At 43.7% G+C, this 27258-nt stretch overlaps 1 protein-coding gene across 8 annotated transcripts in view; it reads left to right on the top strand.

Annotated features, from left to right (window-relative positions):
* Positions 1–27258, top strand: part of CARMIL1 (capping protein regulator and myosin 1 linker 1) — a 311551-nt gene that overhangs the window by 237720 nt on the left and 46573 nt on the right. For all 8 annotated transcript variants that reach the window (XM_078446565.2, XM_078446566.2, XM_078446564.2 and 5 more), the window contains 2 exons: positions 2905–2992; positions 6148–6297. In XM_078446565.2, coding sequence (XP_078302691.1) covers positions 2905–2992; positions 6148–6297 — 238 coding nt within the window. The remainder of the gene's footprint in view (positions 1–2904; positions 2993–6147; positions 6298–27258) is intronic.

Below are 27258 nucleotides of genomic sequence, written 5' to 3'. Positions count from 1 at the left end.
GCTGGGTCTGTGATACTGTGTATGGGCTAACGCTGTCCTGGAGTGTTTACCTGGATCTGTGCTTTGTCACATTTGGAAAACAGGCCAAAATACAAATACCGAGAGGGTGGGATCACCAACAGTTTCCTCAGTTTCCACGTAGAAACTCAGGTGGTTCCCAGTCTGAGTGATACTCCACGAGTTCTCATTGCGTCTCAGTTGGGGAATCAGTGGACTAGAAACCAAGTCCAGGTTCAGAAATATTTGAACTTCCCCATTTTTTCCATTTTAACCGTTTCTTATTGATAAGAGTATTTAGATGTAGCAAAAAAAAAAAAAATTAAAAATTTAAAAAAATGTAAAAAACCCCAGCTCTCCTCTGAAGAATTAGGAGTTGTGTCAACACATAGTGAATGATGCGTAACTGAATGACAGCCTTTGAGAAAAAGAATTAAAAGAAGCCAAAAATGTTACACAATCTAGATACTGAAGCTCGATCTTGGGACTTTGAGGGTCGAGGATTTTTGCAGTAATGGGACAGTCTCGGGTCTAAGACGCAGCCGTGTGTGTGTTGGGGTTTCTAAAAATAAAAGATTCTGGTGCCGACTCAGCTGAATGATACAGTTTGAAGGAACTGAGAAATGAAAAGACATGAAGAGGATTTACAGGACCCCGCAGATTAGTGATTTTATCAACTCTAGCTAGCCCTTACGAGGTATGCTTTCATATTTCTTGAACCTAGAGTTTTGGGATTTTTGTTGAGGCCCCTTATGTACAAAGAAGGAAAAAATGTATTGGCCGCCATTCTTCCGTCATAATGGGTTGAACTGCCATTGGACCATACTCTGATGCCTTTATTGCACCAAATTCTGTCAAATATGGTCACTTCTTTTGAAAAGGGGCAGATTCTGAAAAGTGAACAGCAGTATAGAACGCTTTACATCAGTGACTCGCCTCTGTGTTCATTAAGTCCCTGCCTGGCTTTTTATAACGTATCGCCCTGAGCACTGGTGGGATGAAAATTGCACATCCACGCCTGTGTAGACATTCAGGTACATCTGTGCAATGGGGCTTAAGTGGAATCATTCCCCCTACAAAGTTTGCAGTTTGGAAGTTCAATAAGGAAGTGTAATATCCAGTAACAAAATGATAGAACCATCCTGAGACTTTTTTTTTTTAAGTGCATTGTATTTAAAGGATCATTTTTGGTGCTACAACTTGAGACAGATAAACCACCCCTCCCCAGTTCAGGGTGGGGCGGAGAGAACCGTAGAAATAGACTACTGATTCTATAGTTTTATGAGGGAGTAAATTTTCCAAACATGGCTGAAAAAAGGAGAGGAAATGCTTGTTATAATGAGATTCCCAGCCCCCCAGAGGCTTGGGTGGGACCCAGTAATCTGTATTTTTAATGAGACCCAGGTGAATTTTGTCAGTGGATGCCTCTGGGGAATAATAAAGTATTAGATAAACCAAGTAGTTACTGGGACCTTGTTTCGGAGACAGGAATTAATGAAACGTCCTTTTATCTTCAGCCTAGGAAAATTTTTAATGGAGGCATCAGAGAGTTAGTGCCTCCATTTTCCCACCCTGCCATCCGAAATCTTCCTTGGCAGAAAACTCCCAATGCCAATTACTGCCTTTAGGTTAGAAAGGTTTTTCCCTGTTACACAAATATACTTTCAAACTTAGCTTTGTGATTAAATAATTTTATTTTGATAACTCCTTTCCCTGCTGTCAAAACTTTACAATTCTTGACTTCAAGAGCAGACGGAACACATGAGTCGATGTGGGAGTGTGGGTATGTATCTCTTTAGCACATTCACCTTGAAATGTATTGTGCATTTATGTACATTTGTGCGTATGTGCATTTAGGTAGGACTAGTCAGACTGAAGACACACGAATGGAGTTTGAATTCTTGGGAATACCACATAGGTAAAATTCTGACTAAAATACCAGCTATCCGACTGACAGCTTGGTGGCCGATTTATTAGTGAAAACTCCAAAATTAACTAGTGTGTTACTTTCTGTTGTCTGGACTCCTGCATAAGGTCAGGCAACAGACACTAAAACTGAACATTATGGTAACTTCTGTTCATCAAAGGCAAGAGAACAGTGAGTTTATAATAGTTTGAAGGCAAAAGCAGTTCAACGTGGTACCATTTGGTTGGCAAAAAGTTTTTTTCAAGGTGGGGGAAATGCATATTAAAGTAATAACAAAATTCAGGTAGAAACAGAGAGGGAGGCAAACCATAAGAGACTCTTAAACACAGAGAACAAACTGAGGGTTGCTGGAGGGGGGCGGGGATGGGCTAACGGGGGGATGGGCATTGAGGGGGGCACCTGTTGGGATGAGCACTGGGTGTTATATGTAAGTGAGGAATCCCCAGGTTCTACTCCTGAGACCAATACTACGCCGGATGTTAACTGATGTGAATTTAAATAAAATAAAATAAGTAAATAAAATAAAATAAAATAAAATAAAATAAAATAAAATAAAGATCTCAAAGAGGAAAAAAATAAATAAAGTAATAACCAGAGTTCAACAATCAGACTTTCTTAATTTACTCCAGCCCGGGTTTGTTTGCATTTATGTCAATGGATGAATTGTTCCTTCCACATGGCACATGGTTCCCATTAAGTTTGTCTTGATCCAGATGTTTTCCATTTCTCCCACTAAATCTTGAGTTTTGAAATTACAGAGGCAGGTTGAAATTGGTAAAGAAAGTCTGTTACCTGTGTGTTTATGGCAGTGTTTAAGGCTTATTTTTGGGAATCCTTGGCCCCGTTCACACCTCCTTATATCCCGTTTCCAAAGACGGAAACAGAATCACAGTTGACCTTACCAACAGAGCGTCGGGGTGGGTGATGTTTTCCCCTCGCATGGATGAAAATGCTACCATGTGCTTTTGATGTCCACACAGTGAAGTGAAGTTGACAGTGGCCTCCTTCCTGTCTGATCGGATTGTGGACGAAATTCTGGATGCGCTCTCACACTGCCATCATAAACTGGTGAGTGCCATGGACGTCTTGAGTGGGACTTCCGTTGTCGTCTGCCATGATGCAGGGCAGGCTCCAGTTTGGGGATATGGCTTCCTTTCTACGTTTTACTCCTTCGCAGCCCTGTGGGCCAAGACCCTACCTTTGCTCCTACGTTTCTTCTGGACATTCTAGAGCATGCTAGAATTTCTCCAGAAGGCATGGCAGGGAGAGAAGCAGAAGTGATGGTATCCAGAAATTTTCTCATCCACTTATAATGCAGGTCAAGGGTTTTGTTAGGAAATAACGCGGAGACTGGGATCTGAAGATATTTTAGATTATTTCATCTTTATGTGCTTATTTTGTTGGTCTCTGCTATGATAATTTGACAATGGAATATTCTTGAGAACATGAGGCTAGGGAAATGAAATGTTTGGAGACCAAAGAAAGGCAAGAGTGAAATGGACACATTCTAGGGATTGATAGCCGCTGAGCGTCCAGCCAGGCCTCTTGGATATAACTGAGGTAAAGAAATCAATTTTCTTTATCTAGAGACTGGTTTTACCAAGGTGGAAGACTTTACTTCCAATATCGGTGCGTATAAAAAATAGATCGGCACCTTCAGGTGTTTTGAACTTTAGGAAGTCCTCTGAGGCACAGAGGAAGGTTCTGTTACTGTTATATCTTGTGTCTCAAACACAATAGCAACGTGATGCGGTGCGGATCTCTGAAGTGAGTTCTGACATTTCCCCAGTGAAGCGTTTCAGGTTAACTGTGCAGGCTGGAGACACCCAGTCTTAGGGCATTGAATTGTTGGTGACACCAGAGAACGCCACAGGAACGGCAACGGTAACCGCTGCTTCTCTGCAAGGCAGACAATGTGAATATTTTGAAAAACTCATTTCAGAAAAAGGCATGAGGCTGTCCTCTAAAAATGAAAGGTAGAACAGACATCTCCAGCGGTGATGTGGACTAGAGCTGGCCCACCAACCAATGGGCACCAGTCCCTGACGAGGTTCAACCACGAGGAAACACGGAGAAACTTCTAGAGCAATTTGAAATGGCCATAATACGCAAATATGTTATTTTTCCAGTGTTATTGTTTTTTAATTTTCTTTTAATGTTTATTTATTTTTGAGAGAGAGAGACAACACGAGTGGAGGGGGGACAGAGAGAGAGGGAGACACAGAATCTGAAGCAGGCCCCAGGCTCCGAGCTGTCAGCACAGAGCCCGATGCGGGGCTCGAACTCACGAGCCGTGAGATCGTGACCTGAGTTGAAGTCAGATGCTTAACTGAACCACTCAGACGCCCCACTGTTTTATTTTTATTGTTTTTTATCAGTAAACTGGTTTGTGGCAAATTGGAAATACAAAAAACTGGTTCATCACCACAGAGAATTTAGGAAACACTAGTTTCTAGTTTATGGCACAGTTATTGTTTAGAGCTCCCAAACCAGACTTTTTCTTTCTTTCTTTTTTTTTTTTTAAGTTTATTTATTTTGAGAGAGAGAGAGAAAGAGAGTGTGCATGCAGTAGGATTGGGCAGAGAAGGAGGGAGAGGGAGGGAGAGAATCCCAAGTAGGCTGGGCTCTCTCAGCACAGAGCCCAACACGGGGCCCGACCCCACAAACAGTGAGATCGTGACCTGAGCCCAAATCAAGAGGCGGTCACTTAACCAGCTGAGCCACCCAGACACCCCGAGACTTTTTCTTTCTTAAATAAGCAAAAGCAAAAAAAATCCATGGAGCGTCCTTTACAGAAACAGTTTATAACCCACGGCTGCAGGGACGGTGTCAAAATGCCCACTTGATATTGTGTCAACATGACCGTATGTGAGCACCCACACTGAAAGGTGGAATTTTTCACTTTTTTTTTTTGAATTTGTCTTTCTTTGAAGCATTTACTCGGAAAATATTGACATTTGCTTTTCACAGTTTAAAAAAGAATTGTGTGGGTGTTCTTTTGTATTGAGCTATATTTTAATACTCTGCTAATTTAGATTATAAGAAGAGAGCTTAACTGCTGTGTGAAAGAAATCGTATCTAAAAGATGAAATTTTGTTTTCAAAGGCATTCCAAGTACTTAATACTTTCTCCAGTTGAAGTTTAGAGTATACCCAGAGCTTCTGTCGTATTGTCAACTGGTCCTCAACGTTTCAAAAAAAATTTTTTTTTTTATGTTTATTTATCTTTGAGAGAGAAAGAGCACGAGCAGGGGAGGGGCAGAGAGAGAGGGAGACACAGAATTCGAAGCAGGCTCCAGGCTGAGCTGTCAGCACAGAGCCCGACGCGGGGCTCGAACTCCCGAACCGTGAGATCCTGACCTGAGCGGAAGTTGGATGCTTCACCGGCTGAGCCACCCAGGCGCCCCGTGGTTCTCGTCATTTCAAAAGAATTGAATCAAAGTTGCTGGTGATGAACCAGCTCAACCCTAGAGTTCATTAATTTCAGCCCGGTTTATTCTGCCTCTTACCATTAGATTTTTTAGGGTTACTTAAAGCATAACATGGGAAATTAGTAAATCCTATCCGATACGGTATTCATTACGTGAAAAAAGCCACCAGCAATTAGTTTTGTCAGCAATTTCCTTCCTCTCAGCCTTTAAAAATAGTGAAGGTTGGAATCATTTTATTTCCCCTCATTAGATACTTTTAAAACACTGACTAGAGCAAGAAATTATTTCAGAGGAAATATGAAATAAAGTTTATAAAAAGGACACGCCTTTTTTTCTTCTCGACTACGTATTCTCATTTATTAAGGCGGCTTTGGTATCTCTTGCCTCAAACCGTTCACCCTCCAAAGAAAGATAGTTAAGAGGTAAGTCATGGGGCGCCTGGGTGGCTCGGTCGGTTAAGTGTCCGACTTCGGCTCAGGTCATGATCTCGCGGTCCGTGAGTTCAAGCCCCGCGTCGGGCTCTGTGCTGACAGCTCGGAGCCTGGAGCCTGTTTCAGATTCTGTGTCTCCCTCTCTCTCTGCCCCTCCCTTGTTCATGCTCTGTCTCTCTCTGTCTCAAAAATAAATAAATGTTAAAAAAAAAAAAAAAAAAAAGAGGTAAGTCATTCAGGTGTGAGTGGATTAAGCACAGTCACTGCGCCCCCGTGTGGAAGGTATCTTCCAGAATTCGGCTCACCTGCTCTCCCCTTGCCTCTGTGCTTTTCCCTCTCTGTACCCGTCCTGACTCTCTTAGGCCGACCATTTCAGCAGACGGGGCAAGACGCCTCCCCAGCCGGAGTCCTCAGAGATTGAGCCGGCCGAGGAGAAGCCAGCCAAACGCTCCGTCCTCACGGTGGAGGAGCTCACAGACATGGATCATTTGGAAGATCTGGATGCTTGTATGGTAAGACGCACCCTTGGGCGATGCCGTCATCCCACCGCCACTGGGCTCTCGCCACCAATCCGACGGTTGGAAAACTCGCACCTTTGCAAACCAGACCCAATAAAACTCCCTCCCGGAAGCCATCCTTTCGGAAACTTGTTGCTCACGGAGACTGTTAATGCGGTCAGTAAGGCTGAAGCTTCGGGCCCCGCTGAGGCCCTGTACCTTACTTTGGTATTCTATTCTATTCTATTCTATTCTATTCTATTCTATTCTATTCTATTCTGTTGTTTTCTGTTCTATTCTATTCTATTCTGTTCTATTCTATTGTTTTCTGTTCTGTTCTATTCTGTTCTGTTGTTTTCTGTTCTGTTCTGTTATATTCTGTTCTATTCTGTTCTATTCTGTTCTATTCTGTTCTATTCTATTCTATTCTATTCTGTTGTTTTCTGTTCTGTTCTATTCTGTTCTATTCTGTTTCATTCTGTTCTATTCTATTCTATTGTTTTCTGTTCTATTTTATTCTATTCTATTCTGTTGTTTTCTGTCCTGTTCTGTTCTACTCTGTTCTGTTGTTTTCTGTTCTGTTATATTCTGTTCTATTCTATTCTGTTCTATTCTGTTCTGTTCTATTCTATTTTATTCTGTTCTATTCTGTTCTGTTCTATTCTATTTTATTCTGTTCTATTCTGTTCTATTCTATTCTGTTCTATTCTGTTCTGTTCTATTCTATTTTATTCTGTTCTATTCTGTTCTGTTCTATTCTGTTCTGTTCTATTCTATTCTGTTGTTTTCTGTTCTGTTCTATTCTGTTTCATTCTGTTCTATTCTATTCTATTGTTTTCTGTTCTATTCTATTCTATTCTGTTCTATTCTATTGTTTTCTGTTCTGTTCTATTCTGTTCTGTTGTTTTCTGTTCTGTTCTGTTATATTCTGTTCTATTCTCTTCTGTTCTATTCTGTTTTATTCTGTTCTATTCTATTCTATTGTTTTCTGTTCTATTCTATTCTATTCTATTGTTTTCTGTTCTGTTCTATTCTGTTCTATTCTGTTTTATTCTGTTCTATTCTATTCTATTCTATTGTTTTCTGTTCTATTCTATTCTATTCTGTTGTTTTCTGTTCTGTTCTGTTCTATTCTGTTCTGTTGTTTTCTGTTCTGTTATATTCTGTTCTGTTCTGTTCTATTTTATTCTGTTCTATTCTGTTCTGTTCTATTCTATTTTATTCTGTTCTATTCTATTTTATTCTGTTCTATTCTGTTCTATTCTATTCTGTTCTATTCTATTTTATTCTGTTCTGTTCTATTCTGGCCTATTCTATTCTGTTTTATATTCGAGTATAGTTAACATGCCGTGCAATACTAGTTTCAGGAGTAGAATTTAGTGATTTAGCACTTACGTATAACACCCGCTGCTCATCACAGCAAGTGCCCTCCTTAATCCCCATCCTCTGTGTCACCCATCCCCTACCCACCTCCCCACCGGTCACCATTAGTTTGTTCTCTGTAGTTAAGAGTCTGTTTCTTGGTTTGTGTGTGTGTCTTTCTCTCTCTCTTTTTTTTCCCTTTGCTTGTATTTTGTTTCTTACAACTTTCCTTAAAGAGTACGGCATCCGTACCCCTTTCAAGAAAAAGTTGTAGAAGTCTCAGTGAGCATAAATCTTGGATCTGTCCCTCTAGCCACAGTGGAAAAATTCCTAAGTTACTTAGGAGAAGTTGACTATTTAACTTTGGAAGCTCATTTGTGACAGGAAAACATTTTTAAATAAATGCCATGAAAAAAAGCGGGGAGGACTGTTTCCAAAACAAAATAGTAGGATGATAGTTCTTTCTTGGTCCTAGACTTTTTTTTTTCTCTGTTGCTTCTTCCTGGTTTTAATGTGCATAATTTGGGGGGGTATACTCTTAAATTTGCACTTCCTATTTAGTTTCTATTCTGTTTAATTCCGTTGAGCCCATGTACTTTAGAAGGTGGATTGTGCACACGGTGTATACGTAGCCGTAGGTCTTGATTCCTTCTTCACTTCCAGAACCTCGTGTGTGGTGTCCGTCTGGCCACATAACCAGAGTGTTCAGCCTGTTGATACTGTTTTTTCCTCTGAGGACAGTTTTACTTAAGTTTCTATGTCATTATTTTAAAATGTGTATTATTAGTTCAGTTGCTTCCTACTTTAGCATAAAAACAGTTGTATGTGCCTCTGTATTCAATATTTTTATGTTTCACTAAAATAATTCATTTTGTAGGAATTCCTTGTAATCTGAGAGAATGCTCCTGGGAGTACCCGGGCTACCTCTCTGCCCAAAGGTTTCTGCATCAGCTGATAACTCTAGTAATTTTTTGTATTCAACGATTGTCAGGAATGATAGTTGTTTCTGGCTTCTAGAACCAAGGATCTGACATGGCCGCTATTATTTTTCTAGCCCAGGGGAAAATATAATGCTTTAAGTAGTTCCTTATTTATAGACCATTGTTATCTGTTAAAGCCGATGAGTAAAATAGTTGAGTATCCTCCAGGTGAAACCCTATCGTGTACAGGAAGGCTAGCGAAGAAAGCCTAAAATAGAATCCAGATTCCAAATAGCATTCTAGTATAACTATAGATGACGAATAATTTGCTATGTAAGTGTTTGTAAGTGTATTTGGTCTATGTCGAGGGCATTATCGGGTTTTTAAAAAGTTGCTTGGCTAGTATATTGCAAAATGTATCTCTAGTAAGTATTTTTTATTTTGTTTGCATAGGCAATGGAAGTTTACATTGGGTAATTATTCCAGAAAGCTCTTAGGCTAACCCTAAAAGAAAATAACTTTGTAATAGGAAATAGATTTGAATTCAAAATTCAAAATTATCTCTACATATCACATTTCCTGCCAGAATTATTTGGTCCTGTCTGGGTTGGGAAGGAGTAAAGAAAACATTAGCTAGTAAGATATATTTGGTTGCACTGATAAGTGGTTTAGGATGAAGGCGTGTTGGCTAAGAAAGACGGGCTTAGCTACTGTTTCATTGTATAAACTTTGTTTTTGGTTGATTGATTTGGTTTTGTCATGGGAAAGAAAGAAAAAGGGGGTTTGGGTCTCCTTAAGTAAAGGGGGTGGGATAAGAGTAGAGGAGAAGAATCTTTCTTTCAATTTATTTTTTATTGAGATGTAATTGACATGTAACACTGTTTTAGTGTTGTTCACTTACTTAGTTTTAAAGTAACTCTGCACCCGATGTGAGGCTCGAACTCATGACCCCTGAGATCAAGGGTCGCGTGCTGTACTGAGACTGCCAGGCGTCCCGACATTGTTTTACTTTTGGGGGTGTACAACATGATGATTGAACACATGTATATGTTGTAAAATTGTGGCCACAAGAAGTTCAGTTAACTTCCATCACAACATTTATGAATTTTTTTTAGCTTATTTATTTTTGAGAGAGACTGTGCGAGTGAGTGCCGGGGAGGGGCAGAAAGAGAGAGAGAGAGAGAGACAATCCCAAGAAGGTTCCAAGCTGACAGCACAGAGCCTGACACAGGGCTTGATGTGGGGCTCGATGCGGGGCCCGATCCCATGACTGTGAGATCGTGACCTGAACTGGAATCAGGAGTCAGTCGCTTACCTGTCTCAGCCACCCAGGTGCCCCTGTGGTTATACATTTTTTGTTCCCTGTGATAACTGTTACCAGGGACTCTTAGCAATTTTCAAATGTGCAGTGGGTATTAACAGTACTTACAGTATATTATGGTATTACAGTGTATTAGGTATATTCCATTCCTAGGACTTGTTTATCTGATGACTAGAAGTTTGTACCTTTTTTAATTTTGGGGTTTTTTTTTTAATGTTTATTTAAAAAAAAAATTTTTTTTAACGTTTATTTATTTTTGAGACAGAGAGAGAGAGAGAGAGAGCATGAACAGGGGAGGGTCAGAGAAAGAGGGAGACACAGAATCGGAAACAGGCTCCAGGCTCTGAGCTGTCAGCACAGAGCCCGACGCGAGGCCTGAACCCACAGACCGCGAGATCATGACCTGAGCCAAAGTCGGATGCTTAACCGACTGAGCCACCCAGGTGCCCCAGTGTTTATTTATTTTTGAGGGAGACAGAGACAGAGCATGAGCAGGGGAGGGGCAGAGAGAGAGGGAGACACAGAATCCAAAGCAGGCTCCAGATTCTGAGCCATCAGCACAGAGCCCGATGCGGGGCTCAAACCCGCAAGCCGAGAGATCGTGACCCAAGCCAAAGTCGGACGCTCAACCGACTGAGCCACGCAGGCGCCCCAAAGTTTATTTATTTTTGAGAGAGGCAGAGACAGCATGAGCAGGGGAGTGGCAGAGAGAGAGAGAGAGGGAGAGAGGGAGAGAGAGAATCTAAAGCAGGCTTCAGGCTCTGAGCCATCAGCACAGAGCCTGATGCGGGGCTCAAACCCACAAGCCGAGAGACCATGACCTGAGCCGAAGTCAGACGCTCAACCGACAGAGCCACCCAGGAGCCCGACATACCCTCTTTTAAAGATGCAGATGCCGATTATATTTTAAAACAGACATGCAAGACCACCATCGGGACGAAAGGGCAAACCACACCGCAGGCGTACCCGGCACGGAGTGGCTTCTGTTTTACAAAAACCGTTCCTGTTGCCGTGACACACAGGAAGCAGGAGTAGGTGGAGGTCTCGCAGAACCTCGTCCGAGGATGACCCCAGTTGGAAGGGTGGTCTCCTCCTGGTTCCGACCGCCAGCAAGCATTGAGGGCCGTTGCTGACGTGAGCCCCTGTTGAATCGTGGGACGGAGCCGGGCGTTTGGTGTTGAGCGTGTGACAGAAATGCAGGATGGAGCTTTCTATAAAAAGGCAAATACGTGGGCAGAATTTTTTTAAGTCGTGAAAATGGCATTTTTTCCCTGCTCCGACTAATGCGTTTAATCATTGTTTTAACTGAGCTAATGACTTGTCAAGTAGCGGGAAACCCGGGCTGAGTTCGCTGGTAGTTTAATGAGAGAGAACGTGTGTGGAGAAGGTGCACATCACATTTGTGCTGCAACGAGTGTCTCGATACGCACAGCCTCACCCTCGATTCAAAGCCACGGATAGCAATATACGCTGCTCCTCTACCGCCGGGATCCCTCTCCTAAAGAAAATCAATTTTCTGAGCTTTTGGGCTCTTTACCCTAAGCCAGTGGCACAAATTCAGGGCTAATTTACAAGCAAAAGAGGATTCGTTTCACCTTTGAAAATTACCTGCCATGCCACCTGTCGTAATCAGAGCGGCAAATCATTTTCTCACTGACGTCCATTTCCAAACATTCACGTTGTGGTCCTCATGTGGTGCCATTTTAAAAGGTTTCAAGTACGAATTTCCAAGGGAGAGAACTTTACTTGGTTTTGGTGTTCTTTTTTTTTTTTTTTTTTTTTAATGTTTATTTTTTGAGAGAGACAGCATGTGAGCAGGGGAGGGGCAGAGAGAGAGGGAGACCCAGAATCCGAAGCGGGCTCCAGGCTCCGAGCTCTCAGCACAGAGCCCGAGGTGGGGCTCGAACTCACAAACCATGAGATCATGACCTGAGCTGAAGTCGGATGCTCAGCCGACTGAGCTTCCCAGGCACCCAGGTTTTGGTTTTCTAAATGAGCCTGGGCCTGTGCCTTGGCAGCATTTCTGGCTTACACGATCCAGGAAGATAGGACATGGGGTTAACCGTGGTGTGGAAAGTTCCCAGAAGGACGAGTGCATCCGTGTCTGCCTACAGCGTTTCCCACGTGGGATCGTCAGCCCCTGGCGGGTGGAATCTGCCACACGCAGAGCTGGAGGGCTGTGCTGTCGAGTGGCACTTTACTATCGCCTAAAATGTCTGTTGATAGCCCAGCACCCGGGGACACTTTCCCTAGGACATTCCAAAGTGACTTGGACGACTCACCGACCTTCTACTTAGAGAGATTCTACTTCCAGATTCAGGATCCTGGCATATTTTGGCCTGTGATGCTCGTGACATCTGCTAAATCTATTTTTGAACATTTCTTTAACAAACTTAGTCGAAAATCTGGGCATCTCTTTTTGTCAAACCCCATCTCCAGATATCTTATCATCCTGTTTTCTTCCATTTCTCCCTGGTCCAGGAGTCAGTTCCATTTCAGTGCTTACGTCTCTTTAAAGAATCAATAGTTATAATCCCACTAGGGAAGGTTTAGCACCATAAATTAGAGGTAGAAATTTATATTAGTTGAAGGATTGCCTTTTTGGAGATGGAAACGATAATGTAAATGATTGATTTCTTCAACTTACTCTTTGACTAAGTGAGGGTTGAAATAAGGGTGACTGAATGGATTGAGAGGCCCCTTGGCTGCTGGGGGAATGCCTGAGACCTGCTAATCAGCCTTAACTTAGCAGTTGTTGAAGGAAAAGGCAGTTTTCTTTAAATAAAAGGGCAGAGTTAGAAAACCGTGTTCAATCAAATACTCATCTTTTTTTTCTTTTTCTTTTAGCTAGAAAGAAAGTAGTAAGTGATCTCGTTCAAGTCACGGGTGTCATGGGGGATGGGGAGGGCCCGGGTGGAACAAGAATTACTAGAATAACCTGCTGACTTTTTCCAGCCGGTGTCTACTCTCATAGCCCCAGGGATCTGATGTTGCTTTACTTCAGACAAAATCAGATGGCTTCAAAAGTCATCGTCTTCATTTGTTTAACACTCAGGTGTATGTCGTACTTAAAATGTGCTAGGTGCTATTATTCTAAGCTCTCTGTGAATAGTAACTAGTTTGGTCCTCACAGCAAGCTGTGAATGATAAATATCATGAATAGCTTGTGTTTAACAAGTGGGGAAACTGAGGCACGGAAGAGTTAAGCACCTTGTCCAAGTTACCTGAGGCCACCCAAAGGCAGATTTGGGTATCATAGTCTGCGTGTTTAACCAGTCTACTAGAATCGGTATATGGATGTCATATACGGTATATGTCTTATATCCAAAATCAAATCCTAAGTGAGATTGCTTGATGTAAAATATCTGCTTACTAACTCCAGATTAAATTAGTATGTGAACAGAAACAAACACAAATGAAAGACGTGTGCTGTATGACCATAATGTAAGCTTACAGTTTTTCTTTTAAAATTTTTTAATGTTTATTTTTGAGAGAGAGAGAGAGAGAGAGACAGAGTGTGAGTACGGGAGGGGCAGAGAGAGAGAGAGGGAGACACAGAATCCGAAGCAGGCTCCAGGCTCCAAGCTGTCAGCACAGAGCCCAGCACGGGGCTCAAAGTCACGAGCTGTGAGATCATGACCTGAGCCGAAGTCGGACGCTTAACCGACTGAGCCACCCAGGCGCCCCTCTTTTAATTTTTTTTTTAATGTTTTTTTATTTTTGAGAGACAGCAAGCAGGGGAGGGGCAGAGAGAGAGGAGACACAGAGTCGGAAGCAGGCTCCAGGCTCCGAGCTGTCGGCACAGAGCCCGACGTGGGGCTCGAACTCACGAACGGAGAGATCATGGCCTGAGCCCAAGCCAGATGCTTAAGCGACTGAGCCACCCAGGCACCCTGTACGGTTTTTAACCATTAATGAAAACAGCTGTGTCAAGAGGTACCTGGGTGGCTCAGTCGGTTAAGCGTCTGGCTTGGGCTCAGGCCATGATCTCTCGGTTCATGAGTTCGAGCCCCGCGTCAGGCTCTGTGCCGACAGCTCGGAGCCTGGAGCCTGCTTCCGACTCTGTGTCTCCCTCTCTCTCTGCCCCTCCCCAGCTTGCTCTCTGTCTCTCTGTGCCTCTCAAAAATAAATAAACGTTAAAAGAAAAAGCTGATACAGTCAATTGTTGGAAATGAGTCTGCCCACTTTGGACTTACCTGGAATATCCCTTGCCTTTCCATGCTTTATTTTGTTGGTGACAGTGATTAATTAGCTTTCCTAGATGCTTATCATCCCTATGCACACGGCTTCCATGTCATGCTGAAATGTGTATTTATTTAGCCTCTTTAGTGTCCGTAGACCATCTGTTTTTTCCCTGCAATCAGGTGCTCCTAGGAAATCCCTATTCCCAGCTGTCTCTTTCCATTTCACTTTGTCATCGGCCTTTGGGATATTGAAGGATGTAGTTCGCATTCTATTGATCAGTTATTTCTCAAGATCTGTCCCTGTCTATAGTCTGCTACCTTTATAAAAACCGTGGAAGCTCAGGGTTCAGGATAGTGTGCCAAGTGGGTAGAGAGCCAGTGTCTGCTCCTTGGCGTAACTCGCTCACTAATTGTATATAATTCTTTCAATTATTCTAATCAGCGTCATACCAGTTTTAAATCAAAAGATACTCATGCAGGGGAGCAGTTCATCTCCTGACTGCTATTTCCTAGGAAAAGAGTTTTAAAAGGCTTGAATTATTATGGAGTACATCTTGTGAATCCTTTTTTTCAATGACAAAACACATTATCTTCCCTTAACAAATTCAGCCTCGAATTCTAACATACGATTTTTAAGCTTTTAAATGCGGATTAAAATGTAGCAAAGATCCATTTGTCTTGGTCAAAATACTACTTTTTAAAAGCAGATCACCTCACCGTCAAGTACCAGCAGTTATTAGTTGGAAGTCATCTCTTACTGCCAAAGGCAGGTTACCGAGTCCCTATCTCAGTTAAATTAGTTGCGCTCATGTTAAGTATGTGCAGGAAGTTGTTCAAGTGCTAGTTGTCAGTTTCCTCTTATAATTTTATGTATTCTGTAATGTCATTTTCTTAATGATATCGCTTTGGAAAGTGGAGATTTAACCTTTTAATCACTAGAATGCAACCTACGAAAACCTCTTGATTTCCAAATTGTGGCTTGCAGAACTAAGTACAGCCTGCATAGCTCAGCCAGAATGGGTGTTGAAGGTTCCTCAGAGTGTCTAGTAATTTTTGTGGTGGGCCTTTGGGGAAATGCCAGAGGCACCCCGCAAATCCCCAGAGAGGTCACTGCTCCCTGGGCATCCACAGGGATCTCTTAATCTTTTCATTTTTAACTGGTAGGAATACTGTTTGCAGAGGCCGTATCCCAGGAAGCTTCCTAGAGATCTGCCCCATACACCTTTTTAAAAAAGCCCAACACACAACACCGACCACCCTCAGGAACCCCCAAGAGACAAAGGAGACCCGTGGGAAATCCCTGTGACACCCCTCCTGTCTACGGCCATTCCTGGGACGACGAGGACCCCTACTTCTCCCTGTAGCTAACAGAAAAGCCCCACAGCTCCCAGGATGAACCGAACTCCTGGGGGAAAAAACGGGGAGGACTTAATGAATCCCCCCCATAAAACGGCTTAGAACATTAACTAGTTGTGACGAGTCAGGGCATTCCAAAATCAGCATCCACTTGCTGGGCATCTGACTTGCAGAGTGGATACGATGATTCTTACGAGCTTAACTCTGACATGCGGTGGTGATTAGAAAAGATAATTTCGGTTTCCCTCATGAGTGAAATTAAGCAAATGACTCTGATAGCCTGCGGATTGATGAGACAAACAAAAACCTTGCATTGTTCACGTGTTTGTGTGTGTTTGTGGATGATAGAGATGTGAATTTATACTTCCCTTAAACAGGACATTTTTTTAAGGAAAGTCCTAACTAGTTAAGTCCCTTACAAGCAATCACAGATTTAGGAGCTCCTGGGGATAGTACAGTAGAACCGGTATTAGATAAAATAATTGCTCTAGGATCGGTCCCACTTTGAAGCCCTTAGAAACCTCATGTTTGCAGAGTACACAGTGAGTGTGGACGTTTGTTTCAACAACGTCTCTCCTGTCGGAAAGCTCCAAACGATCACTGCTTGCCAGTGGAAAACAAAGACCAAATCCCTGCAGGATGAAGGAAACAACATTCGATTCATAGAAAACAGTGTCTTCAGATACTGTGTGTGTGTGTGTGTGTGTGTGTGTGTGTGTGTGTGTGTGTGTCTGTCTGTGCAAAGAACAAGAAGGTGAGCAGTCCTTAAAGGGGGCTTGCCAACCCAGGAATGGAGGGCGGGAAAATGCTAGAACAAGGTGGTTGGTGCCAGAAGTGCCCAGGGAGGAGATGGAAGTATTTCTCATCGATGAAGTCTTAGGTAGTGATGAGTGCCTGAACTAAACATGTAGACTAGAGGGCCACCCAGTCATTCAACAAACGCTTATCGTTCCTCCATTGTGTATGAAGGTGAAGGAACCAATCTGTCTCCCGCACGTTTGCTACCCTGAAAGGCCAAAGTGGCCGAGCTGGTTCCGGCCATCTCAGAGCCACCCCCGCTGTAAACCCCACACGCGTTTGCTTGGGTGCGGAAGGATGGGAGCCTGCCACAGAAACGAGGCCATCTGGAAAGACTTGAATCAGTACCGAGTGCATCTTGCGACCGACTGACTCATGAAATCAATGTAATGATTTGACCAGGAGTTAAAAAAAAAGAAAGCTCCTCAGAAATGAAGTATAAAGAATGAAGGCAAAGTGTCAGATCGCACCAAATGTGTGTTTCAGTTACACACACGTGGACCCATACGTCAGCTCGTGACATAAAATACATTTCAATATATAAAGCGGGTCACAGTCTGGGGCGCCTGGCTGGCTCAGTCCAAAGATCACGTGACTCTTGATCGCGGGGTCGTGAGTTCATGCCTCATGTAGGGTGCAGAGATTACTAAAAATACATAAATAAAACTTAACAAGAAAAGAAAAGATGGCTCACAAAGAAGTTGGAGCAGCATTCATGTACAGAAGCCTCGCTGTCCGCTGTTTCAACGTGCCCCCGGCGCGAACGCCCTGACCTAGCCTTTCCTCCCTGCACGCCGAGGGTCAGAGATGCACGGGTGGGAGAAGATACGGTGCCCTGGAGGGTCTCCACCAAACAGGCTCGCCCCCTTCCTTCCTCTGTTGTGGGCCTCTGTACAATGGCTCTTCCTGACGCGTGCTTCTGTACTATGTCACAAGGGCCACCTTCGTAACTAGCCCGGTAAACCTTGTTACCACGTACGTGTTGGACGTGTCCCCCATACACGTCGAGGTCCCTGTTCACCTCATCCCCAGACGCCTTCGTGACAAGTACGTGCAGAAGAAAATGCAGGTCTTTATCGAGGATCGTGAAAATCCTGAGCCGCTGATTTGCTGTGGGTCTCTGGAACACCATCAGGTGCTCCGTGGCTTATGCCTAACTCTGGTTGAGGGCCTCAGAGCTCCATGTACACTTGACCTAAAAAAAAAAAGGGTTCAGGGGCTGAAGAAATATAGTTGGTTGTTTTCAGCCTTCAATCGAGCTTTTATTATTTTCTTCTTAGTCCTGATTCACTCTGTTTTCTCCCCCCTGCATCTTGCCGTTCTAAATGGGTCTCAGCTCGTTTTTGGCTTGAGGTGGCTGTGCATTAATGCAGTGAAATATTAGGTATGGTGGGAGGGGGCATTGACGGAGCGTGCAACTTGCTGTGGAAGGTGCAGAGAAGGGGGGCCCAGCCCAGCCTGGGGGAGGGGTGTTGCCAAGGAAGGCGTCCCGGAGGAAGGTTCTGAGCATCACGCCTGGCACATAGGCCCTCGGAACTGTTGCTACGGCGAGAGATGGCATCTGAGAGAGAAGTTGACTGGGAGGAAAGTGAGTAAGTAAATTTAGCAGACAGAGCAGCACACAGAGGTTCAGAGCGGGGACAGAACGTCGTAGACTGAGGACCTATGTAGTGTTTGGGTATAGTGGGGACAAGGGGTAGGGGCTGAGGAGGCTGGAGCCCTCATCACAGAGTCTTGTGGGTCCTGCGAAGGGATGGCTTGTTTACATATATTTTTTTCTTTCTCTAACAAAATTTTTAAAATATATTTTACTTTTGAGAGAGAGAGCACAAGTGGGGGCAGGGGAGGGATAGAGGGGAACGGAAGATCCAAAGCGGGCCCCGAGCTGACAGCAGAGAGCCTGACGCGGGGCTTGATCTCACAGACTGGGGGATCGTGACCTGAGCTGAAGTCGGACGCTCAACCGACTGAGCCACCTGGGCGCCCCAATTTATTTTTAAGGTAGCAAGGAGTCTCTGAAGCTGGGGAATACGCAAGAACAGCAGGTCTTGACAGAAGTGGACGTGCTGAGTTGAGGTGCCAGCAAGGCCCCGACTGAGCTGTCCAGTTGGCACTGTGGATGTGACTGGGCTCAGCAGCCAGGTGAGCTGGTGGCTCAGCTGCGGTGTAGACATGCTTACAGGATCCCCGGCTCTGACCCCTTTCCTTCCTACGTTCATGACATGTATCTCATTTTACCCTGAACTGTATAGGCTTGTGTGTTCAACCTCTTACTTGCCATCTGATGTCTCAGTGAGTCCAAAACAGAGCCTTCGCGCCCCCCACCCCCACCCCCATGCGTGCCTCGTCCTGATGCGAGACATCAACCTTACCCGCCAGCCCCTGCCCCTCCTCCCAGGACCTTTCTGGTGTCTTAGGTGACACCCTCTGATGGTTTCCCACTGCACCCAGAATAGATATAGTTTCCTCATGGTCTGCAAGACCCCTGCCTCTCTCTCTCTCCACCTGGTTCTGCTCTCTCCCCCTTTGTTCACTTCCCTCCAGCCACTGTGGTCCTTACTGCTTTTCTCTAGAACTCGCCTGGCTTCCCGTCTCAGCTGTTGTTCGATTGGAACACCCCTCACCAGATCTTCCCACAGCTACTTTCTTCCCACCGTCCGGGTCTCAACCCAACCGCCTGTTTCTTAGACATTTTCCTTGACCCTCTTAGCCTAGGAAGCCCTCCAGCCCCTCCACCGCATTATCCAATTTTTCTTCTGAGCATTGATTCCCAAGTCCGTGCCCTCTCTGCCGGATCCCTGGTCTTCGGGCTGGCCCGGGTCACTGGCAGGTGAGGCTAGAGAGGTTGGGGTGAGGAAGAGCCCATGCACAAGGGTTTCACACCAGCAGCTTGGTGGGCAGTGTCTCCATGACTGGCATTTCTGTCCTCACAGGATTTCGTTCTTCCTGTCGGTGGACTGAGGAAAGGACACCAGTGCAGAGCTCTGCCTGGTGCTTTGGACCATCTAAGTGAACGGAGGCTGCACTTGAAGGCCTCGGTGTTTAGATGTGAATCTGGGATACGGGAGGGATAGTGGGGGCATACTAGAGTGTGTCTTCATTCTTCAGCTCTCGTGTGGAAATTCAGAGTAAAGTTGGCCTTTCCAAATTCTTGGTTTCCCAAACGTGCCCCAGAGGAGACCGTCGCTGCTGGAATTTGGTATTTAAGGATTTCCCATCTGCCAGGGCTGGAGTCAAACATCTCTTGCAAGTCTATTCCTTAGCAAGATCAAAATTTAAAGCAAATGGTTTTTAGCTTTGGCCGTTGGTAATTTTTTGATGACGATCCTATTGATATTTCTGCTGAAAATCACGCTTGAAAACTAGACGTAAAAAAATTACTTCCATGCTCCAGATAGCATTACATTTCTTCTATATGTTTTACTTTAGAATGTGTGCCCTGATACGTATATTTGCTTCTTGGATTTATAAACGTTCTGCGTTCCTTCAGAAACTACTTTCGGTGCCACGTTTAGTAGTTAGTAAAATAGAAATCCAAAGGTAAAGTGAGTGAACAGAGTTAAGGGGGGTACAAAAAAAACACATAAGAAAGTTCTAGCAAAGTTGAGGATCAGTCCCCAGCGAGGCTTGCCCGCCGAGCTGTTCTGCTTGCTGGGTAAAGGGTGGAGCCTTCGCCTCGGGAGCTACGGCTGCAAGCTTCAGACAACATCGGATGATCAGAATTGAGCTTTGTGACCATTTCTCTTGCTCACACAGAGGGTCGCCCAAGCAGAGCTGAGTGATAGGGTCGACACCTGCCGCCAAGCCAGAGTTTTCCTCTGGAAGCAGCTTCAGACCTATTTCAGCCCTTGAGCAAGTACTCCATTGAAATCCCCAAATGCCGAACTCTGTAAAAACCTGGTCTAGCTCAGAAACCAAGGTCTTTGTCGTGTTCAACTCTGTTTGATTAACCTCCCTTCTGAATGGATTCTGCAGTGAGATTCTCAAAAGAGAATGGATTCTCAAGACCTCTCTCTCTCTAAATTACAGATCAATGCAGCCTGGCCAAAGGTCTTTCCGAGAAAAGGCTTGAGAGCATCCTCTCTCATGGCCATAGCAAAACCTCAGAGATGCTTCTAGTCGTACACTAGGTGGCCTCTGCTCCCCAGGGAAACTGAATAAATTGGCCACCTGTATGCAGTTATTTGATACTGAACCCTGAAATGTTGGAGAATGTTAATGAAAGGCATTCATGTAGGTTTGCTTTACAGTTAACATTAAGTCAGGACAACAGGCATAGACTGTACCCGTGTGCTTTCGAAAGCCAGTCATCTTTGTTTATAATACAGCACGAGCGGCATATAAGATGCGTGTTTGATAGACAGTTTATCTAACCGTTCACCATAGTTTGCGTTGCAAATACTCAGTTCACTTTTAAAATGCAGGCAAAGCCAATAAAAAATCCCAAGTGGCAAACAGTATTGCCTTCTGACAGATCTCCTCATAGAGGAAGCAGAGTGTGTTAATAATGGTGATCAAAAGTTGCAAGCCGATAACTACCAAACGAATTGATCTGTAATTTAGAGAGAGAGAGGTCTTGAGAATCCATTCTCGGGGCGCCTGGGTGGCGCAGTCGGTTAAGCGTCCGACTTCAGCCAGGTCACGATCTCACGGTCCGTGAGTTCGAGCCCCGCGTCAGGCTCTGGGCTGATGGCTCAGAGCCTGGAGCCTGTTTCCGATTCTGTGTCTCCCTCTCTCTCTGTCCCTCCCCCGTTCATGCTCTGTCTCTCTCTGTCCCAAAAATAAATAAACGTTGAAAAAAAAAAAAAATTGAGAATCCATTCTCTTTTGAGAATCTCACTGCAGAATCCATTCAGAAGGGAGGTTAATCAAACAGAGTTGAACATGACAAAGACCTTGGTTTCTGAGCTAGGTCAGGTTTTTACAGAGTTTGCTGGTAAGCCATCTTTACTTGAAGTTCTGCTTGAGGTTTGAAGAGTTAGGACAAGGAGTTTTAAGACTCAGTCTTAGAAGAGCTTGGAGATCCACGAGATCCGGTAAGAACCAGATCTCCTGATTGCTGATGGATCACTGCAGGCCTCCAGCTAGAATCCTAAGGCACCAGGCCCTCCAACCATCACCGATTCCTTTGAATTAGCACCCCTGAAGCTGACTTGACTCAAGTTTTTTTAACCAGTAAATTGTTACAGAATTTAATGTGGTTTTTGGTGGTGGGGATGGTGGTGGTATTAACTGTTGGTTTTTGTCATCTTCGTAGAGTTAATACTCTGTGGACAGAGTAGATGTGTTACATTCAGCTTTTTTGGCCAATTAAAAAAAATTTTTTTAACGTTTATTTATTTTTGAGACAGAGAGAGACAGAGCATGAATGGGGGAGGGTCAGAGAGAGAGAGACACACAGAATCCGAAACAGGCTCCAGGCTCTGAGCGGTCAGCACAGAGCCTGATGCGGGGCTCAAACTCACGGACCGCGAGATCATGACCTGAGCTGAAATCGGACGCTTAACCAACCAAGCCACCCAGGCGCCCCAAGTCCAATTTTAATTATTCATTTTGATGTCACTGAACCATAATGTCCATTCCAAAGGCGAGTATTCAAATCCCCTGACCACGTCCTTCTTACCTTCCATTTTTACATGGATTTTCCAAAGATCCAGACTTAAATAGCTCTCTCAAGTGTAATACTTGGTGGGGTTTTCCCTCATTATTTATTCATTCTTTTAGAGTTAAAAAAGTTAACATGTTACTCAACTTTTCATGACGATTAGAATAACATTGTGCTTAATAGTGCAATAAAGTACTCTTCTTTTTTATAATAATGCTACAAGGGGCACGTAGTGGGTGCTTGTGTGAATAAGCATCGTGCTTCTTGGCCCAGCCGCACTGACACCAGCTCTTAGGGTCAGGTACTTGCTTGAAATTAGTACCAAGTGCTTGCATTCTTTGGATGGCTCTTAACAAAAAGGTATTACATTATTAGCTGTTTTTTAAAGAAAACATTCAAATATGAAACTTCACCTTGGCATCAGTTGCAGGATGAGTTAGAATGAATGAAAAGTGAGCCATTGACCGTTTCCTGGAGAAATCATGACCAAGTTAGGAAGATAAGGATTTTTAATTTTCTCACATCAAAAAAAAAAAAAAAACCACAAAAATAAAACAAAACAAAAAGAACAACCGTGCAGGTCTTGAAAACAAGGAAACAAACCATGTAAACGTATAAAGAGTCCTGTACTGTGATTTTCACAATAGCCTCTCACCAGTGCTGCTCCCTGAATGCTTTTGTTTTAACACCGTGATGCCATTTTAACTTTAATATGAAATGAGACTCTGGATATCAAAGTTAATAAGTGTGGTGTCGATGGCTGGATTTAATGTTGTGTTCACTAGGAAATAGCGCCTCACTAAATCCCTGCATATTGTTTCCCCCTTTGCACACAGATTTATTACAGATCTCTCAGGACTATGGCTCATATACCCCCGCTCTCCCTAGAGTTTAAACACTGTTACTGTCTAAACCATCAGTATAGAAAGGTTTAAGCATCTCTTTTTTTCTCATTGAGATCTACACCATCTCAACCTCTTAAAAATGGAAATGCATAAAAATTACTTTTTAAACCACAAATGCGAGACTACTATTTATTTAGATATTTGGGGGCATAAGTCATCTAAGAATGACTAAAGTTTGTCTCCCCTTGGCCATTGACTCAGCTGAAAATCTGGTAGAAAATATTTAATTTTTGTAACCTTGTTCATTAAACAGGGATTACCCATATCCGCTTTAAAAATACACCAAAAAGCACAAGGTGAGCCTAGGGTATCTTGTATCACAAAGCAAGGACTGGCTCCAAATCCAATGGGATAATTTCCAAGGCTACAAAATCCAGATTGAAATGGCCCCCCTTGGAACACCCCGAGCACCAAAAAGAATACTGAGAGTCCTAGCTTATGACACATAGAATTAATTCTCAAACATGCACAAGTCTTCAGTAGTACTAAGAAAATGAAAGGGGAGGATACAAAGGACTTTTTAAAGGAATAGTTGGTCTTTGCAGGGAAACGGCACCTTGCAAATGTAGGAATGATGATGGCAGTAGGAGAGTACAGGTTTGGAGTCCTCGCTGTGTTCATTCAGTCAGTTAAGGGTTGTTGATGGTGGTTTGAAAATGGGGTCATCCACATGAAACAAAAGTACCACCTCATAGACTTATTAATCACCCAGGACAAAGGTACCCTTTTAATGGAGAGGTTGGGAGGTCCTCTCCTCACGAAGTGGCCAAATTTAGGTGACAAAGAGCAGAACGAGCTGACCTGGGTGCCACCAGCAGTGGTTGAGCCATTAGTTCACCACATCACCCATGTGGCATTCAGGCTGGAAGTGGCCGACCGTAATCAGTTTCCCAGGAAGCCTTCAGGCAAGTGGAGAATGTGGGGAAGTCTGTGAAACAATTGGCCTGAATTCCTCGAGAGAGAATCATGGGTAAGAAAGGCAGGATTGGCGGCAGGGAGAGGAGGACGGGGTACGAAGACACACTGAGGAGACCTAAGCACACATCGTGGTGAGTTCTTCCCTAGATACTGCATCCAGCAGGGCAGGGGCGCCCCAGGCAGGTGGGGGGTGACTGGGGAAATCTGCATGCGGGCCATCGTGCATACATGGGACACTATGGAATTGCTGGTAGGTGTGACCGTCATGTGTGGTTACGTAGGAGAAGGTATTCAGGCAGGAAATTTTTTCATGAAAGATTATCAAATTTCAAGACTCTTCTTTATAATAGATTACTTCCTTCTCTCTCGTCTTTGCACCTAGTCTGTAAAAATCTTAAGTTGTAGGGGAGGGGTACTGGGTTCACGCAGGGGTTCAGTTCCGTCATTCATTGACCAAATGGTTACTGAATGCCCACTGTGTGTCACGTTCTCTAGAGGTGAACAAAAACGGATCCCAGCTTATCCTTTCCATCCGAAGATGTTCACCTTGTCTCCCCTGGGGATGCTGGGGACACAGGGTGGGGAGGGGACACCAGAAAGAAACATGAGCCAGATTTAACTTGTAAACAGGGTTTATTTCTGCCGGAGCCCCTCCTGTTCCTGGTCTAAACTTCTTTTAAGAAATAAATATACTTGACCACGTGACTTTCTGTAGTTGAAATCCTTGTAGACGTGTTGGGGGCTGACAAGGTGGCGGCCAAAGTCCCCTCTGTGGTCTTTGGACAGATGGGCCTGAATTGCTGTGCTTGGACGTAAACCCCCTCATTTCCTTATTTTTATGACTAAATGGTTTGTTTTCTTCAGGCCAGTTCCTGAGCATCAAGTCCCCATCTCTGTGCTGCCGTTTGGAGGAAATACTAAAATGACTGCCAGAAACATTTGTGTATTTTTTTATAAATAGAGTAAACCCCATCAAGGCTCATGTTAATTTTTTTTTAATCCCTCATGTGTGAGTTTCATGGTAAAAGAAAATGAAGAAGGTAGACGTGGTGGCAAGTTTTTGTTTTAATGTGGCTTTTGGGGGCTCCTGAACGTCGAGATCGCAGAAATCGAAACCCGGTAGAGCAGTCATAACGCTTATTAAAACACTCGCATGTGCAAAACAACTCGAGCTGTTTTAAGAATCTTTCAAGTTTCTAGACATGTGTCATAGTAGATCAGTTCCCGCCTTCAAAGTATTATGATGGGCTCGGTCCCTTTGTCATTGTCCCTGTAGGAGGTGGCCACGGTGGTTGTATCTGGCCACCCAGACGAGCCTCTGTTAGGGCGTCTGCCAAATAAGTTCAGATAATCCATAAACACCAAGTGATCAGTGACTTTTGATATGTTCCTAAATCAGCTTTTTGAAGAACTCCTAAGAAATTGCAGAAAAGTACCCCCCAAAATGCCAAACTCTCACGTCCCCAACAACCTGAACAGATAGCTTTGAACACATTAGCACCTTCCTTTTGCCAGTGTAGTTTTTTGACACCAGCATATAAACTCTGGGAGCCCGGAGACCGATTCCTTATTTACTGCTCTGCCCATCCTTTCTTAAGAGTGCCTGGTACACAGTGGGTGCTCAGGAAACCTTTGTTGAATTTTAAGTAATATAAAAACGTCCCCGATAAAGTTGTAGCCGCATTTGACCCCTACCGACAGTCTCTCCCTCCTCCCGCCTTCGTCAGAGGCACCACTGTCCTGAGTTTGGACGCTTCCTGTTTATTTTGTATGTTCAAACATCCATGTACCCACAAGCAACATATGGTTTTATTTTATGGTTTACGATTTACATAAATGGCATCAGGCCGTAAGTATCTTCCTGAAACTCGCATCTTTCCTTCGATACCATCTTTTGAGACTTGTTCATGCTTCTTGCTTTTTTTTCCCTTTTAGCTGCTATTCCCTCATTTAACTATATTCATTTTCGTCATCAATGTCCCTGCTTGATAGACTTTTAGATTGTTCCCAGCTCGGCAGAAGTCTGTTACCTACGCGTGCGTCCTCACCACCCGCAGTCTTTGTCGTGGGCATAGGAAAATGGAAAAGTGATAGTATTTCTAATGTCTCTAATCGCTACGAGTTATAGAAGCACTGTGAGGCCACGGAATGGCACTACGTGTCAGGCTCTGTGCTGAGCGTTTCATATATTCGCTTTGTCTTATTTAATACAGCAGGTTGTTTTACAAACTGGAAGACTAGTCTGACGTTACAGAAACATTGGCCAACCTCCACAACCCCCTAAGCGGCAGACTCAGGATTTGAGCTCAGTTCTTGGATACCGAAGCCTTGGGTGTGAGCATACTTTCGAGGGAGGATGACCCATTTTCACTCGCTGGACCTTCTCTTGTCGTAATGGGAGATGTTGAGTCAATATAGTTAGCCAAGTTCCAAAAAGTGTGCAGGGGGAGTAGAGGAATGAACTGATGGTCTTTGTTCCACTGAAAAATTGAGTTGTCTGTTGCATGTTTCCCTCATGATAGGAAGGTTTTTTTGGCCTGCCTGTCGTTTTAGGGGTTGAACCAATTGAAAGTTTCCTCACCTTCACTTCTAATGATCTTCAGGTGGATAATTGGGGCAGCGCACTTGTCTTGTTGAATTAACCCTTCACGAAAAGAAGGGAAGTCTAAAATTATTCATGAGACGTAACCATTGGCTGTAACTCACTTCTGTATGTATCCCTAGTTATCTCTTTAAGGAAGCTTTCGAAGGGATGTGTGTTAAAGGCGGGGGAGGGGGGCTGCGGGGGACCAGAGTCGTTATTTCAGGCAATTCCAGAATATTTGAAAATGTATTTTTACTTTTTTGCCTTTCATTCTGCAAGGCTGTTTTCAATCTAATTTAATGAGTCCTCAAATGAGATCTATTTGAAGAAAATTACCTAATAAAGTATGAAATTAGTCTGGAGACTGAGAATTTTTGGCACGTTGCTGATGGCAGCCTTTCTGATAAGCAGATATACAATGATGATGATGATGGTGGTGGCGGTGATGGTGGTGATGGTGATGGGGAATGCCTTTGACTGATGTGTCAGCTTTTTTCTGGACAGACCCAGACTACCTACGTTCTCAAATTGAGCCACCCCCATTACTTTATCCTGTTGTGTATTGAGAAAAATTGGCACACAAAAAATAAGGAACTTGAAAGAAAATGCTAGAAAATGCTAGAAAACTTGCTAGAAAATGGATTAGGTAGGCTGCCTCAGGATGTGTTTTCAAGAAATTTGGAAAGGACCTCCCCCTCCCCCCTCCCCAACCCTCCAAAACTTTGCTTTCACAAAGCCTGACCTTCTACAACTGAACTTTTTTTGTTGTTATGTTTTAAAAAACTATTATGAATTTTCAGAGTATTAAGATGACCTAATAACTGTTGATGATCTATGAGGTTTAAAAAAAATTATTTAATCAGAGATTTAGTGTGAAATATAAGCCATAAGGTATCATCAACATTGGTAACACTGTGGGTAGGTAACTGTTCTAGAATCTGGCATCAGCTCTTTTCCTGAAAAGATTTGGTGACTGATGGGGAGAGAGAATGGATTCAAAGCTACTTCATCCCAAAGTACAGA

This window comes from Panthera onca, chromosome B2, assembly GCF_046562875.1.
Source record: "Panthera onca isolate mPanOnc1 chromosome B2, mPanOnc1 haplotype 2, whole genome shotgun sequence".
Classification (NCBI taxonomy): domain Eukaryota; kingdom Metazoa; phylum Chordata; class Mammalia; order Carnivora; family Felidae; genus Panthera; species Panthera onca.
The sequence above is the reverse complement of the archived record's forward strand: the minus strand, read 5'-3'. Positions and strand labels throughout refer to the sequence as shown.